This window comes from Sorex fumeus, unplaced genomic scaffold (assembly GCF_029834395.1).
Source record: "Sorex fumeus unplaced genomic scaffold, SorFum_2.1 ptg000024l, whole genome shotgun sequence".
NCBI lineage: Eukaryota > Metazoa > Chordata > Mammalia > Eulipotyphla > Soricidae > Sorex > Sorex fumeus.
The window spans coordinates 17,253,364-17,273,870 of NW_026606081.1; the positions used below are offsets into that span (position 1 = coordinate 17,253,364).

The 20,507-nt window shown below is 49.1% G+C and overlaps 1 protein-coding gene across 1 annotated transcript in view; it reads right to left on the reverse strand.

The window, feature by feature from the left end:
• Positions 1-526: 526 nt before the first annotated feature.
• The window catches only part of ARHGEF38 (Rho guanine nucleotide exchange factor 38), a 71,817-nt gene continuing 51,836 nt past the window's right edge, over positions 527-20,507 (reverse strand). Inside the window, exons 5-14 of the mRNA XM_056114390.1 lie at positions 19,665-19,682; positions 15,099-15,298; positions 12,704-12,837; positions 10,609-10,713; positions 9,834-9,956; positions 7,365-7,676; positions 5,840-5,983; positions 5,270-5,468; positions 4,878-5,140; positions 527-712 (exon numbers count right to left, since the gene is read on the reverse strand). Of these exons, the coding sequence (XP_055970365.1) occupies positions 527-712; positions 4,878-5,140; positions 5,270-5,468; positions 5,840-5,983; positions 7,365-7,676; positions 9,834-9,956; positions 10,609-10,713; positions 12,704-12,837; positions 15,099-15,298; positions 19,665-19,682 (1,684 nt within the window). The remainder of the gene's footprint in view (positions 713-4,877; positions 5,141-5,269; positions 5,469-5,839; positions 5,984-7,364; positions 7,677-9,833; positions 9,957-10,608; positions 10,714-12,703; positions 12,838-15,098; positions 15,299-19,664; positions 19,683-20,507) is intronic.

The following is a 20,507-nucleotide window of genomic DNA, read 5'->3' on the forward strand; positions in this document are numbered from 1 at the left end:
TGCACAAGAGACAGAAGCAAAAACATTGAAGACAAAAATACAGCAAAATACAGAAAATTGTGGGGCCGGAGTGATAGTATCCTGGGGAGGGCATTTGCCTTGTATGCTGCTGACCCTGGTTCGATCCCCAGCATCCCATATGGTTCCCTGAGGGCTGCCAGGAGTGATCCCTGAGTGCAGAGCCAGGAGCTAACCCTGAGCATCGCTGGGTGTGACCCCAAATTCAAACCAAATTTTAAAAATACAGTAATTGAAAACCTCTTATCCTGAGCCCCACCTGAGAGTGCTAAGGATACACAACCCTCTGTAGAGCTCCCTTTGGAAGACCCCAGTGTGGGGACTCGTGGCGGTCTCCCTCAGCACCAACTCTTCCTAGTCCACTCTCAAACCATCTCCCAAGGAGAGCTGCCTTCACAGTGGACACATGGAGCTTGCCAGGTGCTTGATTTCAAGGCACACACCTTGATCATGTCAACCGGATGAGGTAACCGTCAAACTTGCCAGAAGAGAAAGATGGGAGGCATCCTCAGGCGTAAGTCATCTTCCCGAGGTAGTTGGCGGGCACGTAGCCCTTGTGGCCCTGGGCTTCAGCCAGCCACCACTCTTTATTGCCACTCAGGTCGCAGAAGCGAAGTATGTGAACTCGCTGGTACTCCTGCAGGCTGAGTTCATGGTCGCTCCGTGCCTGAAAGGCGTGGACAGCATAGAAAATCTAGACAAAGAAACAAAAGGCAAGAAGGCCAGCCTCTGAAGTTAGCCGTTTCAGGAAAAAAAGGTTTCCAGGCTCTCTCAAAGAATGCTGAAGTACTGAATCTGTCAAAGTACTTAATCTGTTTCCCAATGTGCTCTGAATTTGTTACATAAGAGGAGAGGGTGAAATCCGTCCCCGAAGTTCTCTGGGGAGGAGCCTGAGCTCTCTGAGCCTGAAGGCCACTGGGCAGTTTCTCTTGAAAGGTATTTTATTTTTATTTATTTTTTGGTGGGGGCACACCTGGTGATGCACAGGGGTTACTCCTGGCTTTGCATTCAGGAATTACTCCTGGCGGTGCTCGGGGGACCATATGGGATGCTGGGTATTGAATTCGGGTTGGCCACATGCAAGGCAAACACCCTACCTGCTGTGCTATCGCTCTAGCCCCTTGAAAGATATTTTAAATGTTGTTTCTGTCCCATTTACTAAGAGCTCAAAGAATCCCTTTGCAGTGGGGAAGGCCAACTTGAGTGAGGTCTCCGGCACCCCACAAGGTCCCCTGAGCCCGCCGGGAGTGATCCCTGAGCACAGAGGCAGGAGTAAGCCCTGAACACTGCCAGGTGTGGCACAAAAACAAAAACAAAAACAAAAATCTCTCACACAAAAAGGGAAAAAAACATTGTCAGATATTTCTGCACAATAATATTCCCCTTTGTAAGATGAAAAAAATGTGAAAATAACACAGAAACAATCACTATTAGACCTGTAACACTAAGGAAATTTGTGAACATTAAAAACTTTTCTGAGAACAATATCTATGAAAGTACTTATGATAAAATATTAAGCAAAAAAGATATAAAAGTTATTTATAACTTAAGTCTAACATGATTTCTCTTCATGATGAAATTAGAGATGAATTTTATTTTTACCTATTTGTTTCTTATTTTCCAAAACCATATGATAATATAATATTGTAATATTTGCAGAGGTCTGAAAGTGATGAGACATCTTGCAGTCAAAAGTTTTCCCTAACCCTAAGAGAACACTTCGTAAGTATTTGAGACACCAGAAATCCCCAAATCAATCTTTAGTTTCTCTTCCACTAAAATCTAAGACTGATAATAAAAATGTTTAGTTATGATAAAAATCAAGCAATGGGCTAGCAACATTTATTCATTCTTCAATCAAATGTAATCAAGAACTAAATATGATGTGGGGCTGGAGTGACAGCACAGTGGGTAGGACGCTTGCCTTGCACGCAGCTGACCTGGGTTCGATTCCCAGCATCCCATATGGTCCCCCAAGCATCGCCAGGAGTGATTCCTGAGTGCAGAGCCAGGAGTAACCCCTGAGCATCACTGGGTGTGACCCAAAAAGGAAAAAAAAAAGAACTAAATAAATATGATGTATCAGAGAAATTACAATCCAGCTAGGAAAAAAAAATTACCAGCAAAGGGCATGGAGCAAAAATCCCTAAAACCAAGCAAACAATCCACCTACACACCAGGGACATTCACAGCCTCGAATGGCAGGAGACGCTTTCTGAGATGTGACCTTCCTCAAGTGGCCAGTGTGTCATTTCCAAAGGCATGGGGACAAGACGGGCAAGTAGCTGAGGTTTCTCAAACTGAGGGGGCTGAGAAATGAGGCAGTGAGGGAGAGGAAGAGGCCAGGCGGTGTGGGACAAGGTGTATAGTCAAGTAGCCTGAAGTTGTTCTTTGATCCTGGGTTGTTCTCTGAACTTGCTGCAACACGATGATGCCAGCCATCTTTACCAGCGCCCTGCTTAGAGGGCCTTGGAGAAATACAAGCTCCTGGCCTCGGGCTGGCCCTGCCACTGGGTTCCCCTTCTACCCCACCCCACGCTGGCTCCACTTCTAACAATATAGGAGTCAAATTCTTGTTGCTGCTGCTATTTCTGATGTTGTTTAATGCTTAAATTTAAACAAACAAAATCCTCAAATAGGTGTCCCAATTTTGGTAGGCTTATTGGAAGTAGTGATGTTCCTTTGGAGCCACATTCTGTATATAACTAGATAATATATAAATGCTGAAATGTTTCAAAACTTTTGGCTGAAAAATTTTTAGAGCACTTGCCTTGCGTGCAGCCGGTCCCAGTTCAAAGCCCATCACCCCAGCAGGAGTGATCCCTGAGCTCAGAGGAGGAGTCAGAGCAACGCTGCGTGTGGCCCAACCCCTGCCCAGCAAAAGCTATTAGGTGATAACTTTAATAGGGAAAGCTAAGTGCCATTTCGAGCCACTGGCTAGACTCACAGGAACCATGGAGAGCTGTGTCCAGCCGTTTTCAGGAGCCTGACATGTGACGCAGCTTCTGAGACCTCAAGGACCTGCGCCAGCATGGCCAGTGACCTTTATCATCTTTATAAGTCATGAACACTCTGCATCAAAGCAGTTATAGGTGCCCAGCATGCTGAGCCGCTGATTCCTGAGTGTTTGTGGTGGCCCTTCACTCAGGCCCTGGTTCTCTCAAAAGAAATGTAAAACCTTTCATCTACTTGATATGAGGCTATAACAGTACTTATATTTTACACACTTAATACAGGTGCTCATTAAGCTGTGAAAATACAGAGTTATCACCTATATGTTCAATATTTCAGATGACCAAGGTCCAAAATTCATTTAGGCTGAGCATTTTTCAGGTTTTATGTAATCCGTTTATGCCTCCGCTGGACATAAGACAGATACTCTTTAGGATGAGAGGTCAGTCTGCTCTTAAAGAGACAGTAGTCAATAGCCTCAGGCTCCCAGGGAGACACCTAACCTTTTAAGGGAATAAAAATAGAATAATTTCTCGTTTAGCAGTTGAGTTCTTGTTCTAGCCTATATCTTCCTAACTTTCATTGTTAATATGTATTGGTTCAAGCACATTCAAATTTCATTTCAGCTACAAAATTCATTCCATGTAAGCCATGGTCATTAGGTTCTTCTCTTGTCTCTTAAAAATTATTAAAATAGCATCTTGGTTGTGTCTCCTCATTCCTTCTTTGTCAAGCTTTGGCTCACTTGACGAACAATATTCTACAAATACAACCTAAATCTTGGCAGTATTTGCTTTCCTTTTTCTTACAACATTTGGTATGAAGTACTACTTACTGGCTCCCAATTTATTGCCCTCTTACTAACGCTTATTACCGTGAGCATTGCGCTATCCTGGGCTTCTCAGAACCTTGGTGTCTTTCCTTCTCTGGGCTCGACAAATACCAATGACAAAACTAGCAACATCCTGGAAACTTTCCAGATCAAAAAGCTGCAAATTTGGGGCTGGAGAGGCAGGACAGGGGGCAGGGACCTGCCTTGCATGCATCCAGCCTAGGTTTGACCCTCCAAGGACCTTTGGGAGTAGTTCCTGAGAATAGAGCCAGGAATAACCCCCAAGCACTGCCAGATGTGCCCCAAAACATAAGCAAAAACCCAGCAGCAAAGCCGGTGTTTACACCCCTGCACCCGGGGCAGCTTGGCGAGCCAGGATGTTGCAAGCTCCGTTAAACACGCTCCTTCTCTTCTCTCTCAGGGCTGGCCCTCGATCAGCAAGCAAGCGGGCTGGAGAGGCAGTCTGGGGTGAAGTTGCCTGCTCCCGGCCTGTGCCAAGTGACCCCTCGTGGGGGTCACATTTGGGTCCATGGAGGCAAACCAAGATTTTGGAGCTGCACTATCTCCCCAAACCTGGATCCCAGGGTGACACCTCCCCCGCTTGAACAAATTCTAAAGGCTGCCGAGGTGAGCGTTTCTCTCCTGGAATAGGTCAGCTTGTGTGGGAACAGGAGAGATGTTATACACGCACTAAGGCCCGCAGTAGCCCTAGAGGCCCCAATACTCAGGTCAACACCAGCACTGCCCTGAGGCTTGGTCCAGGCTCCACTCACACTGGTTACTGCTCCCGGAAGGGGTAGAGTTTGGGGGTGCCTGACCGGGGAGAACAGCAGTGGGGGAGGGGGGACTGGGAAATGTCCCAGGAGGCAGCTGGGCCCAGTTGGCCACAGCAGGTGGAAGGAGGCCATTATCTTCCCAGAGTGTCCACCAAGGTGTCTGTGCGTGGGCACATCTGCTCACTCAGCTACCCTTCCCTCCATTGCAAAGAGCCAGTCAGATGAGAGAGCCCCGTGCAGAGGTGCGAGCGAACCCCCCCGCCCGCCTCCCATCCCGCCGGCCAGGCCCCTGTTCTGACCTGCTCCTCCACCTCCTGGAGGCCGTCGGCGGCGTCCATGCCGTTGGCGTCGCCCCTCCCGCATGTGCCGCTGAGCGAGGAGCTGCTGTCACTGGTGCTGCCCTCAGGGGCACCTGTGGCGCTGGCACTGGCTGGCCGCGAGGACACGAAGAGGCTGATGTTCTCAAAGTCATCATCAGTGAAGCTGCTGTCGGCAGCTGCCCGGCGGCCCCTGGCTGGGTTGTAGGGCTTCAGGAAGGAGGAGTACACGTAGCCCCTCACGGCTGGGTGGGAGGGAAGAAGAGCCAGGAGGGAAGGGTCAGTGGCATCCACCCCGCAGCACACACACGAGGGCCCAGGCCAAGCCCACATGGTGAGGCTCAGCCCTGAGGCGGGACAGGAGCAGCCCTCACCTCCGGTGTCTACTAGCCACCTGCTGGAACTGCCCAGTGGGTCCTTCTGCTCCAGGACGGCCACCAGGTCCCCCTCCAGCAGGCTGATGTCACACTCCTGGCTGGCATGACACTTGCGCTTGGCTTGGTAGAGCTCCTCCAGGCTGTACGTGGACAGGAGCTGGGAGCGGTGCGTGTCCGTCTGACGGGGCGCTTCTGGCTGGAGAGGAAGGAAGGATTCAGGGCTCCACAGGCGGGGAGCGAAGTCCTCCCTGAGGGAGCATCCCCTCCCCGCACATTCACCCTGCACAGGGACAGGGGGACACACACTCAGGCACAGCGCCCAGTGCTCAGGCCCCAAGGGCCAAACAGACTTGACACACACTGGACGATTCACTGCACAGATGAAACTCGACACACACAAACGATTCACTGCACACTCGAAACTCAACACATGCAGGACAATTCACTGCACGCACGAAACTTGACACACACGGTCACGGCACGCACAAACTGGGCCCAAGCAGGAGAACCTGCCAGAGGAAGCGGTCCCCTCTAATGAGGCGAGCGTGGTGACCGCAACAAGCTCACCAGAGTTGGCACTGGCTTCTTCTTTTCGAAGCTCAGTTTCCTCTCAATGAAGGTGGCACTGTTGTCTTTGACAAAATTCAGGTTCTGAACCTCTTCCAGTACTCGAGTCTGGATTTCGGAAGCACTTGGGGCTGATGGTGGTTCCTGCAGAGAGAACAGAGATGGTGCTGCACAAGAGGCCGAATTCAGACACACACAATGGATGGCTCCCCGGGGAAATCAGGGAATATTAGAAATAGGTTTACCTAACAGTTTGTTATATCCCAGACCCACTCAGGTAACAGCAATGCTTTTTTGTTTGTTTGTTTTTTGGCACATGGGTCCCATGCTGGCCACCAGGAGGATGGCCTCCTGTCCTCCCACCTGGCTGGGGCAGGTGGAGGTATCTCTAGGAGAGTCGGGGAGGGGAGAGGGGTGCAGAACCCTGGGGAGTAGCTCTGTGTGGATCTCCGAAGATGCGGTTAAAAGACATGATGCAGTTTCTGCTGGCCACTGGCCACTGACAGAAGAGAGGAAGACAGTGGCACAGCTGCATGTTACAGAGCAGCACAAGCAACTGAACATGGAAACACACGTGCGGGAGAAAGACGCCAGGCACAGGACCCACTGCTAGATTCTCTGTGCCCTACTGTCCACACAGGCACCTGTGTCTACCAAGAATGCAGCTTGCCATTTGCCTTGCACAAGGCCAACCCAGGTTCGATCCCCGGCATCCCATATGGTTCCCCAAGAACTGCCAGGAGTAATTCCTGAGTGCAGAGTCAGAAGGAATCCCTGAGCATCGCTGGGTGTGACTCAAAAAGCACAGCACTGTCCTCCTATTGTTCATCAATTTGCTCTAGCGGGCACCAGTAGCATCTCACAGCAAATTGTGAGACTTGTTGTTCCTGTTTTTGGCATATCAAATATGTCACGGGTAGCTTGCCAGGCTTTGCCATGCGGGCAAGATACTCTCGATAGCTTGTCGGGCTCCTGAGAAGGACAGAGGAATCGAATCCTGGTCAGCCGCGTGCAAGGCAAACTCCCTACCTTCTGAGCTATTGCTCCAGCCCAACTCAAAAGGCAAAAAAAAAAAAAAAATTAAAAATAAAGGGAATGCCGCTTGCCTGCCCCACACAGTGGCCAGAGTGGGGTGAGGATGCTGCTGCTGTGCAGGTTTTCTGGGGTAACTGCTCTGAAATGTTTGTGGTTCTCAAGGTTCGCCCTGGTGAATACACTAAAAGCCACAAAGTGATGGGTGTGAGGCAGTGGGACACGTGGTGTGTAAATGACACCTCAACAGCACAGTTAGACACACTAAGGGGCCTGTTCCCCTGCAGAGAGCAGGGTAGGGAAGGGGTGAGCAGCTGTCTGCATGAATGGGGCTCCCTGGGGCGAGCCTGGGGTGAGCTCACACTAGTGGGTGCTCGCAGGGAGCTGTGTCATCCGTCAGGAGTAGGGCCAAGAGCAAGACTGTGTCCCGGTGGGGGTGCCCCCCACACCCATCCTTCCCTCCCCGTGGGCAGGGTGGGCAGCCGTGACTCACCTGCAGCCAGGCGGCGTGGGCGCTCCGTGCCAGCCGCGCCAGCTCTCGTAGGAGCCGCAGGAGGCTGTGCAGGCAGCCGAGCAGGACGGCGCGGGCCTCCCGGTTGAACACCCGCAGCTCCTCCACCAGCTGCGCGTTGAGGGCCTCGTACTCCCTCCTGGCTAGGTCAGGCTGCTCCCCCACCGCCCGTGGCCTCGAGCTGGTGTAATCCAGCAGCTTGTCATAACGCTTCTGGATGAGCTTCTGCGGGCCGGGGAACAGGGCCAGCAGCGATGACAGGGGTGTGAGCACCAGTCGCTGGAACTGCCCTGCCTGGTGGGGGAGAGCGAGGTAAGAGAGCCCCACCCCCAGCACGCCTGCCGCCCCACCCCACCACACACACACAAGGCCAGGGAAGCCCGGACTGGCCCCAGCCCAGCTCCAGAAGACCCGGACACTGTTTCCGGCCGAGGGCCTAAAGCAGAGCCCCTGGACGCTGGTGCACAGACGGTCCGCCTGAACGCCCTTTCAGACTGCACTTCGGGAGAGTTATTTTAATTTTGCCAAATCTGTCACCAGAGTTTTATGCAAGATAGAGATGGATTCCATCTCAGCAATGAATACTGGATCAAAAGTAGCAACATTGGTTTGGTTTTAACATACTTGCTTATATTCTCTTCTATAAGGGTTTAAATGGCCCCAGAATGAAATATAACAACCTTCACACACTTCCTTCTTATTGTGGTGGGAAGGTGCTCAGTGGTGAGATTGATGTTTGAATATTATCTTCAATGAACTGTTGTGAACTACTTTATGAAAATGAAAGATATAAAAATTGCAACAACAACAGAAAAAGAAAATAGAGAACTGGTTAAGGTCTGCATGGGATGTGTCAAGGCCTTGTTAAGTTATGAAGCCAAGATTTTCTCAGAGGGGCCTGTAGAGACACTGGCACAGTAAGGGCCAGGAAGGGGCCCCACAGTAGCGCTTCCTCTCTGCTGGCCTTTGCTCACCAGCCCAGGGCCCTTCTGGCTGAGGGGAGGCACTCTTGTCTGAGAACTCCCTGTTCTAGAATTTCAGAATTATTAAAACATATTCAAACCAATAAAATATTTGGGAAGGGGGCACGACTCAGAGCTGTTTCAGTCTGACTTGGCATCCTGTGTCCATGGGTGTTATTATTTCACAGCAGCGCCTCAGGCATTCTGTGGAGAGTAGAACAGCCCCCCACCCCAGCCAGAAGGAGCTCAGAAGTGGCATTTTTGTGTTGGTATCATTAGCGCTCTGGGTTCGACAGATGTTTCCCGAACGGCCTTGTATGGGGAGGCCGATGACTCCCCTCCAGCAGTCCAAACCTCAGCTGTCACTGTGGGGTGTCATGAGCAGCGTGTGAGTCTCCAAGACCTCGGAGGTTGCTCTGCTCTGTGCTGCGAAGAGTTTGCCCAGGAAGAAGCACACTTTCCTGGCACTGGGACTGGCACCCCAGTCACAGACATAGACAGAGGATGGGGCTGGGTGACAGGCAGACAACCGAGGTAGGCAGCACATGGACAGAGGACAAACAGGGAACAGCAGATGAGAGGAGGGGGCACTGTGGCCAGGTCTGCATGTGCTCTGGGCTCATTACAGAGAGCCCCTTTTTTTCTTTTTAGTCTTTTTTTTTAATAAATCACCGTTAGATGCAGTTACAGACTTACAAACTTTCGTGATTACATTTCAGTCATGCAATGATCGATACCCATCCCTCCACCAGTGCCCATTCTCCAACACCGATGGTTCCAGTATCCCTCCCGCCACCCCCCATTCTCACCCACCCCCACCTCTGTGACAGGGCATTCCCTTTTACTCTCTCTCTCCTTTAGGATGTTGTGGTCTGCAATGCAAGTATTGAATGGCCATCATGTGTCGCCTATGGTCTACTTTCGAGTCCATTTTTAAAGGGTTCTTAGCGGCTTGCTCTCCAGCTTAATCCCCATCCCTTGATTAAATTGTAAATACGGATCCAAAAGTAGCACATGTTTGTTTGGTTTTAACATACTTGCTTATATTCACGTAAGTGGGCTAGAGTATGAGAGGTCCTGTGCCACAAATGTAGCCACACAGTCCAGGACATTTTGTGTTGCTCTCTTCCCAGAGCTTTCGTTTATAATCTCTGGATCATGGCCATTGATGAGATTACATGGCACCAGGGGCAGTGTGTGGAGCTACTGCCAAGCTACTGGAAAACTAGGGAAGTTCTCTATTTTCAGGTTGCTCACACACTGTTTGCCCCCAGAAACAGCTCAAAGGCCTCTGGTGATGGTAAAATCCTCACTAATCCACTCAAAATATGTAATGGGTTTTAAGATCCATTTAAATCAGATTCTGAAATAAGTATTTGCTTTAGCACATGTCATATTCCTAACTCCAACCAGAAGGAAGTAAATGGAAGCGGTTTAAAAACAACAACAACCTCGTTCACTTGTCATTTTCCTTCTTTATCTCACTTACGAAGTCATCCCCGGGGTCGGGGGCACGGCGAGGGGCTTCCGCGGTTCCCTGGCCCTCCTCCTCGGTGCTGCAGGACACCTCCTGGAGCTCCGTCACCGTCTGCAGCGCGAGGGGCACGGCCTCCTGAAAGCCAAGAGCACCGTCACTCGGGCCCAGGGCCATGTCCCGATAAAGTGCCCGGGCTGCACCTCACCACGACTCCGCCAGGGCTATGGGAGAGAGAAGGCAGAAAGCAGGGGGAAAGGAAGTGGCTTTGCTCCCCCTCAGAGCCACACCCACAACCCTGCACATAGAGGAGACTCGCACCTCAGCGCCACACTCACAACCCCTCACAGAGAGGGAACTCAACCTCCTCAGAGCCACACTCACACCCCTCACAGAGAGGACACACCTCCTCAGAGCCACGCTCATACCCCCTCACATAGAGGGGACTCGCCTCCTCAGAGCCACACTCATACCCCCTCACAAAGAGGGAACTCGACCTCCTCAGAGCCATACTCACGCCTCTCACAGAGGGGACACACCTCCTCAGAGCCACACTCACGCGCCCTCACATAGAGGGGAATCGTCCCCTCACATAGAGGGAACTCGACCTCCTCAGAGCCACACTCACACCCCTCACAGAGCAGACACACCTCCTCAAAGCCACACTCACAGTCCCTCACAGAGGGGACACACCTCCTCACAACCACACTCATGGCCTCTCACATTGAGGGGACTCGCCTCCTCAGAGCCACACTCACTCCCCTGGGACTGGCTGAGGAGGGTCCCACACCTGCACGTGTTGCAGCCAGCAGGAGGTGTTCTTCACGCAGTGCCTCACGGTCTTCTCTAAGGCGCGGAAGAGCTTCTCCTCTCTGTCGAAGGTGCTGTCTCTCACCTGTCAGCACAGAACATTGACAAGCAGTTTCAGAATTCAAATAAAGCAGGGACAAAGAACAAAGAAACCAGAACCCAAACAGCATGCCAGGGTTAGGCATGCCAGCCCAGCACATCCCAGAAGTGCCCCTGGAGCTGACCGAATTCTGCCACTGACCTCCAAGCCCGGACAGCCTGAGCCCAGGCCACATGTGCGGCTCCATGCCAGGCCCAGCACAGCCTCCAGCACTGCCTCAGATACAAACATTACCTGGACTCAAAGTACCAGACCTGGGGGACTTCCAGAATAGTGCATAAAGCAGACTGAAGACCACTCTCTTAGCGGGAGGCCGTGCTTTGTGGATCGGACTCACCCTGATTATTAGAAAACTCTCAGGTTGGAGATGAAGCAAGTGGTGATTCCCTAGTGCCTCTGCGCAGGTGTGAGGGTATCATGTCAGAGACGAGAGGCCCCTGGCGAGACCCAGCGGCAGGCTGGGCTCTGCACTCCTCCCCACCTGGCCCTGATGTCTCATGTGCGCCCTGCCTGCAGCAGCCCCAAGGAGCTGGGTTTGGTGACGACCAGAGGTAACAGTATTTCTTGGCGGTCGCAATAGCTGTGGAAGATGAGGCCCAGCTGGTGCTGGAGAGTGTTCATGAGCGACAGTGACTCCTGGATGCTGTCACCCGACCTGGTGAGCTCCGTGAAGACTTGAATTCTCCTTTCAAACCCCTTCACGGTGTTTATTTGGAAAGCATTTTAATTCACTAGGCAGCATGGCTCTCTGGAATGCACAGAATTCAACACCACCCTCCGTCAGGGCTCTGAGCACCAGCCCTGCCCAATGGGGAACCGGATGGGGGCTTCTCCCATGCTGTCTCCAAGGACCGGCCATGTCATGTGGTTCATCATGCCCGGGTTCCAGTGGTCCTCAAGCAGGAGAATCCACCGTGCACCATTTTCCAGCCCTGCTTCTCCCTGGCCAAGCTCTGGTCGAACCGCTATCTCCTGTCAGATGGTACCAGCTGTCCTCTTCTGCTCTGCAAAATCCTGTTTCTCTTCTGAAGATGAGCTCAGACACTCCCTCCCATGAATCCTGTCCTCTGATTCCTGTTCTGGCCACTGGGGAGGAGGAATATCGGACTGGCTGAGGGGCGCTTGCGGTGCAGGGCTGAGGGAATCTGCTGAGAAAGAAGCCCAGCTGAGTTCATCCTGACCTTCAAGCAGAGCCCAACCTGGGGCAGAGCATGGGTGAGGGGGGCGGGTTCTCTCCTGGCAGGAAGTCTTTTCAGGATGTCAAACATGAAATATGTAATGGGACAGATGTGATTTGTGCATTCTGTGTAGCAGAGCTGGCTTCTGAGTGGGAAGAAAGAAGGCGGCCCCTTGGGGATGAACCACAGCTTAAGCACCTGCTTCTCACAGACACAACCAGGCTGAAGCACACAGAGGGCTTCTGGGGGGGAATCAGCCACTTTCTCCATGAACTGTGGAGCTCAGCTCTCACGAAGTCCGGCGTCAGGTCCTAGTCCAGAATCCCAGGCTGAAGCTTTGTGTGTTCAAATGGCTCTGGACTCTGTCCACTCCATCCTTCGGCAAGGTCCTCCCATAGCAGACGCCTCCCCCCGTTACAGCCTGAGAGGCCCTGCTGGATTTTGTGTGAGAGTGGTTCAGATCAGGCCACACTGCAGGTGCGGGACAGCACACTACAGGGAATGGCCAGCAAGCGAGTGGGCAGGAGACACCTCACCACATATTGCTCTGCTCATGGGCGAAACCAGAATCGAATGGACTGTGGGGACCACCACAAGGAAAATAAGATTTTAAAGGGTGGAACCAAAGGCACGGCCAAGGCTGAGATGATGCTGGCCACTGCCAGAGCCAGGACCCCACCCAGCCCCTCCCTGCCTTCTGGGATAAAGGAGCACGCAGGGAGCCAGGAGGCTGCACAGTCCCGATGCTGCCCAGACAAACTCATGGAGGCATCCGCAGCCACCCACAAGCACATTACCTGCGCCTCCCCCCTGGTGAGGAGCATGAGGTGGTTCGTCACTCTCTTAGATTTCTTGCTGATTGAGTGAATGTTCAGCCTGGACAGCTTGTCTTTGAGCGACTCGTCCTCGTCGCTCTTCTTGTATTTCAGGACTGGAACAGAAAGCAGAGCAAAGCACCTGAGCACCCACAGTCCACCACGGTGCTCGTAACCCACAAAGCACCTCAGAGACGACCTGTGCTGCTGCAAACCTGCCCCAGGGCCCTGGTCCCTTGCAGCCCACACACCCTCCCTGTGGGCATCAGAAACGCTTCAGGGACCTCCCACAAGACTGAATACAGGAGGACTTGGGGAGAAAGCAATTCTTTCTTGTTCTCTCTCGGCACATCATTCACTTCCTACTGAGGTCTTTAAAATGGAGGATCAAGACCCCAGCAACAAAAATTCGATGCATCCAAGAGTGGGAGGTAGATCCCAGGTGGCCCCTCCATTAGCTGGGTTGCTTTTCAAAACTTTATTTACCTTTGAGATCATTTCCACTGCTCCTCTCATTCAAAATGTTAAATGTTCCTGATATTAATTATTGACAAGGATGCAAATCGATAAGGTGTAAACTGATGCAGTTTCCATATAGAACAATTAGCAGAATCAAGAATAAGCCCTGAGCACCGCTGGGTATGGAAAGGGAGAAAGAAAGAAAGAAAGAAAGAAAGAAAGAAAGAAAGAAAGAAAGAAAGAAAGAAAGAAAGAATTGGGGGGAGGGAGGAAGGAAGGAAGGAAGGAAGGAAGGAAGGAAGGAAGGAAGGAAGGAAGTTCAAAACTCATAGTTTGGAGTTCTACACAGAGCAACCTATTGGCCATCATCAAGCCCTTAAGGTATCATTTGTTTGTATTCTGATAGCAAAATGTTGGAAACACTCTAAAGGTGTATTCAGAGAGGAAGCGCTTGCATCAACTATGCCACACTTACTACGGGAATGTTACGAAGCCCTTGCAAAGAGTAAGCAAAGTTGTGTTAACTGAATGAGTGTTCACACCATTAAGGTTCTCTTTGTCTGTTCTAGTTTGGGGCTATGCTTAGGGATGACTCCTGGTGAATTCAGGGGACCATATGGGGTACCAGGAATCGAACCCAGGTTGGCTGCATGCGAGGCAAGTGCCCTGCTCACCAAAGTATCACTCCAGTCCCACTCACAGTTCCATTTCCAAAAGTCCAGCAGACTTTATTGGGACACAGGTCGTGAGGGAAGAAAAGTTGCATGGAGGAGAGAAGAGAGTATAGGGAAAAACACAAAGGACGTCTACATAGTACTTAATAAAATGGGGATATTTTATGCAAACTGAAATCATGAGGATAGAAAATATTTCTCTTTAAAACTTTGAAATAGGTTAAACCAAAGAAAAGTAGAATGGCAACAGAGTGGTATTCACTACCTTTCTTTGTCAAATCTGAACATTAACATATGTTCTGTTTCCAATCTTCTTATTGAAAAAAATTATATCACTATTTAAGTTTCTCTGGTCCCCATATTTGTTTGGTTGGTTGTTTTTTGTTTAGTTTTTGTTTTGTTTTGTTTTTTGCTTTTTGTGTCACATCCAGTGATGCTCAGAGGTTCCTCCTGGCTCTGCACTCAGGAATTACTCCTGGTGGAGCTCAGGGGACCATATGGGATGCCGGCGATCAAACCTGGGTCAGCCACATGCAAAGTGAACTCCCTCCCCGCTGTGCTATAGCTCTGGCCCCTGGTCCCCCGTCTTTGATCCCTAATTTGAATTGTGATCCTAAATTAAAGGGCTTTTAGGTATTTTTGGTATCTAGGTATTTGGTATTTGGTATTAATATATAAGTATTTAAATGGGCTGGAGCGATAGCACAGCAGGTAGGGCGTTTGCCTTGCACACAGACAACCCAGGTTCAATTCTTCCACCCCTCTCAGAGAGCCTGGTAGGCACTGAGAGTATCTCACCCACAGAGTAAAACCTGGCAAGCTCCCCGTGACATATTCGATATGCCAAAAACAGTAACAACAAGTCTCACAATTTGTTGTGAGATTTTACTGGTGCCTGCTCGAGTAAATCGAAGAACAACGGGAAGACAGTGCTACAGTGCAGTGCAGTACAGGAATAGGTATTTTCATACCTTAAAACCACATGTCATATAATCATGCCAGGTGTAGTATTATTTCATGTTTTCAATTTTTTTAATAAAGATGCTAAGTTATTGCACATACTGTCACTTGACATTTATCTTTTTAAAAAGTCATGGTGACTTTTTCCCCAGTTGCCTCATGAACTCTTAATTTTACATTCTCCTGGTGCTGCAGTTTAGTACCAGCCTCTCTGTCATTGCATGATGACGACAGCCCTGGCTGAGAGCGGTGTGTCAGGATCGGGGGCCCCTCCCACCACCTACCCAGGTCTTTCCTGCGCTTCAGCTCGTTGATGTTGACATTGATGTCCCTCACGGCCGCGCAGGCGTCCTGCAGGGCCCCGAAGTCCGGGTGCGAGGCGGGGGTGGCATTGCGGAGCTCACACAGCAGCAGCGGGTACTTCATCACCCTCTGGATAGGTCTGATCATCAGCGAGCCCATGTCCAGGAGGTTGGGTTTGCCTCTGCAGGGACACACAGCCGCGAGCGGCCTCTAAGCCCCCTCCCTCCATAGGGACTCGGCCCTCGGCCCTGAGGTCATGCCACCCGCTCCACTTCTCATTTAGAGACACGGTTTCTCTGTTTCTGCTCTGTACTTTGCTTTTTGTTTTGGGGGGCACAGCCAGGTGCTTGGGGGCTTTGGCTCTGGGCTCAGGGGTCACTCCTGGCAGGGGACCATATGCAGTGCCAGGGATCAGACCAGAGATGGAAGCATGCAAGGCCAGCACCTTAACCCCTGTGCCCTCTCTCTAACCCCAGATAAATTTCTAAATGAAAGCAAGAGAATGCCAGGGAGAAGCAAGACGGGAAGGACCCAGTGACACCAAAACAAACACGATAAAAAATAGATGTTCCTAAAAAAAAGAACCTGAAGCTTGATTTTTCAGCCTGTTCCTCCAAACACGTTAAAAGAAAAAAAATTTTAATCATAAGCCTATAATAATAGAGGGAAACAACTTTAGAACGCATTTTTTCCCATGACAACCAGGATAAATACACTTGCCTGGTGGCATTGTTTTTTTGTATAAGTAAGGAAAATAATCTCATTATTTAAATATTGAAAGAGATGACATAGAAATTATAGTCTGAGTAGAGCATTGTCTACTCTCCCCTACCAGGCTGAGAAGCTGCATGTATGATATTTCGGAGCTTCTGCATCCCACTACAGAGATCGGTGGTAAATGTGCCAGTTCTCCCATTATTGGGAGTCCCACACCTCCGTGAGACCTGCTGTCATACATGGCCTTCCCACCACCTTCCCTCAGCCTACAGACATCTATAGCTCTGCAAAGCGCTCACCAGTGAAAAGGTTCCAGGTCTTGCTACTGCCCAAAGCACACCCATTCATTTTCAGGCAAACCAAGGCAGTGACTTCTGGAAGCTTCTCTATGCAAAGAGGCAAATAAATTGACACTGTGCAATAAAACGCAGATAAAAATCGTGCTTCGGGCTCCTTTTGGTGGACAAATAAAGTCCCTGTTCCCTTTAGTTTTCTGTCCAGCAGAGAGAAAAACACAATCGCAGGCAGTTGGGTTGCTGTTGCGGGCCCCAACAGCTGGCTGGCTCACATTGCGATGATTCTAAACACAGCCGGGGGCAGAAAAAACCCCAGAGATCTAAAAGGGGTCAAACCAGCAAAGGGGCATCATTAGACAGGAAAGCTAATAGTATGCTCTGTTCCACCAATGATAAAGGGCCACCGGTGGCCACATGAACACATGTGCGCACTCCATCCCTCTGCGCCATGCACATGCTGCCTGTCTCAGTGCTCGTGGGCATTCCCTGGTCTCTCAACTCTTACAAGTTTCCCCAAACACTGAGAAAGCCTCTCCCAAGTGGGAACTCTCCCCAACACAACTGTCCTCTGCCACATGGACAGCTGCTTCGGGGTAAGGCTGATATTCTGACTGTCACACAAGTAACACAGTGGCAAAGACAGGAGCGAGGGGACACTGTGGGGTCATGAATCCGGACACCGGAGCCACCAGGCTCACCCCTCTGGATTGCGCCTAAGCACCTGCTTCTCACAGACACAACCAAATGGCCAGTCCAGCTGCGCTTGTCACAAAGGCCTTTATTCCTTTGTGCTCTGTCCCGTCCCTGTCTCGTCCGGATACTTTGGCAAGTATTGTCTACTGCCGCTGCACTAATTGCGTTACACATTTTTACGGGGACTTTCCAAAGTCAAGTAAACACAGCTGGCTTCGCTTTAGCAGCATCTAGTCTTGTTCTAAAGAGCTTCACTTCCAAGACGAGAAAACAGGCGCCGAGGAAATAAAAAATGACATTTAAACAATGAAAAAACTAAGGTGGAAAACAGCAACAGACCCATCCTCGACTCTGAGATGCAGCGCAGACTCTTAGCTGGATGGAAAAGTAATCATGTAACTATTGATCACATTATTTTGAATTTCCTCTACTTTATGATCATAAGGACCTTAAACTTAATATTTATTTTACAGTAGCCACAAGCCATCTATGCTTTTATTGATTTCTTCTTCCAATTTACTCTCCTTAAGTCAATTTTAGAGGAAACTGTGAAGATAAATTCAGAATGATTAACAAAGTTTAGAAGATGAGTGAGTGGGAGCTGGGTGAGCAGAGTAGAGAGAAGCATTTTTGTGGACAGGCCATAACTTAATCATTCCTCCAAAGGCTCATTGATTAGAGTCCCCGAGTGCCAAACCAGAGAGACAGAGAGACAGAGCGGAGGAAGGGAGGAGGGAGCCGGGGTAAGAGGGACTAGATGAAACAGCTGAAGTCTCAGGACCTCTCAACAAGGAAGAGATCATTTCGAGAACTCAGCTCCTGCAAACAGCAGAAACAAAATCTCATGATGTGGGGAAACTATTCAGAAACAGTGTTCTGGATAAGAGCAAGAACAAAGGGCCCAGAAGAACATTCAGAGCGCAGGAACAGGTGATTGAGGAGGTAGGAAGTGAGGATGGAGATGGAGAAGGAAGGGAGAGAATAACGGAGTGAAGACCCAAGCCGGTCAGCAGAGAAAGCATGCTCCCCGCCCAGTAGTGCCGTGGGGAAAACACATTCACAGATTGGAATTGGAGAAGTTTCCATGATGGGAACAAACCTTCCACCAATACCCCAAGAAATGGGCGGGACAGGAGACAAGTGCCTGGAAAGCAGAAGCACGAAGGTGGAAGCTGGAAGGTGATGGGTAATCAGACGTTTAGATTCTGACGATGAATAATTTTCCATTTAGAATTCTATAACAAATCAAACTATAAACCAGGTGTGAGAGGAAACAGAGGTTTCATGACATCGAAGTCCTTGAATTCTAACTTCTGTATATTCTCTGTGGAAAACTGAAGGATCTCTCTCTCTCTCTCTCTCTCTCTCTCTCTCTCTCTCTCTCTCATGTCATGAGAACACAGGGAGGGCAGTTCCTAAGGTCACTGCACCCAGGCCACTGTCCACAGCTGCAGGCCAGCTGCTAAGAGAGGCCTTGGCAAGCACACGAGATGGGCAAGATTGCTCAGGTGGAAAAGAGACTTTATTAACTGACTGAGTCTGGTGTTAAAGATGGGTACAAAGAAAACTATGGGAAAAAATAAAAGTGAGAGAGAATAATTATTTCTCAGAAAAACTAGCAATCAGTTCATTCCAAGAGTCAGCTCTAAAAGAAAATTTATTCAGTTGTAATCATAACTGATTATGTTGATTATCCAAACATACTTTATTGTTTTGTAGTCCAAATTATCGTTTAACTGTGTAACTTACATAGGAAAAATGAAGAGATGGGAAGAGAGACTGACATACACACACACACACACGCACACGCACACACACACACACATACAGAGAAAGTAGATGGGAGAGAGAAGAGAGATCTTTTTCTAGGTAAATATGAACAGATTATTTCCTTTTCCAGAAAAAAAAACTAAGCACATTTAGAGTCATAAGAATCAATACCGGAATGGTCAAATAATACACGTGAAAACACTTCTGATGTTGTGAGACACAATTAGGAGAAGGTGGGAGAAAAATGAATTACTACTTTTCTTAGCAACTTTTGTCAACTATTTGACTTCTTAAAACTATAGAAACAAATGCTTTTAACAAAAGAAAAGAGCTTTTTAAAAAAGGAAACACGCAAGAATATTAAAGAAAATTGTGAAGACAATACTATGACAATTCAAAATAGCTCCAAAGAAAGTCAGTGACTCATACACTATGACTACAACGGGTAAGGAATCTCCTGCCTTCATCTATGGAAACCAGAAATCCTGGTATTAATCTGAGATATCGCCAAGGCAAATGTCCATAGGAAGAAACGTTTTCAGAAACATCAAGATTCCTAAACTCTGTATGTGATGAGTCAGTCCCAAAGAGCTCTTGGTATCTGCCAACTCTGGTTGAAAATTATGGCCCATGAATCTTCTGAAAGATTTTGCAAAGTATATGTAATAATGATTAAATTGGAGGTCCACCTTAGACAAATTGGAAATCAAGTAATGCTTAAATACAGCACACTAGTAATAGAGGTACAATAAATTCCTTAGAAATTTTAACTTCTTGGAAGCAAATGCAAGGGCCAGAGCATTACTATAGTGGGTAAGGTATTTGTCCTGCCTGCAGCCATCCCAGATTTGAACCCTGGCACCTATATGGTCCCTGAGCCCCAGCAGGAATGATTCCTGAACTCATTAGTCAGGAATAACCTCTGAGCACCACCAAATGTGACCCCCTAACAAAAATAAAACAAAAAAGCAATACACGTATTTGTAAAAATGAAAACTTCTAATTCAGACAGAAATATTCAAAAACTTTTCTCTACAGTTTTAAATTTAATAGTGGGGGGGAAGTACTTACTCTTGCATGTATATTTTCCTATAAGAGAGGGTGAGAAAATAAACATAAAATCATGTCAGTACATATAGTGGAGGTAACGTACAAACATTATAAAACTTTTTAAAATGTCCAATTTTGCAGCATGTTTCCACCTGGCTTTGTTTGCCTGCTGGTCTAGAGGCCGAGCTCCCAGGAGGCAAGACCCACGCTCAGACATACACTTTTAAACAATTTCCACATTATTTGGCACTCTTAATGAATACTAAGTAGGCCCTCAACAAAGACATCTTAATTTTGGGTAAAACGAGGCTTCGTTGGCTGTAAAATCTGCCCTAGCTGCTGAGGCCTTAGAAGTCTCTGCATCACACCGTGCCATGCCCACAGCCCCCACATGGCAGGAAGTGAGGCCTCGTCTAAGGGTCTTTAGGAACTACCAACTCTGCCAGAGGAGGCAGGGCATAGTGACAGCTCTGACTGATGGGCAGGGCTCAGGCGCTAGGGCTTCAGAGACAGAGAAGCAAGGGCAGCGGCCTGACAGGCTCATACAGGAGCCAGAAAAAGCTAGGCCTAGGTTTCGGAGCTAAATCATGATTTCCCCAAAGTGAGATAGCCATGGCAAGGTCACCTAAGGGTTACCTATCAGATGCAGGTAGGGAAGCACCCCCGCCCCCCATGTAACCTTTATGAGACTCATATGCAACCTTTATGCAACTTCAACTTAACCAATCCGCTAAGTACTTCATTTGTACCACTTGTCATCCCGTTATTCATCGATTTTCTTGAGCAGGCACCAGTAACATCCCCATGTGTCCCTACCCCGTACTAGTGTAGCCCAATGGCATCTGCTCGCTCCAGGACCACGAA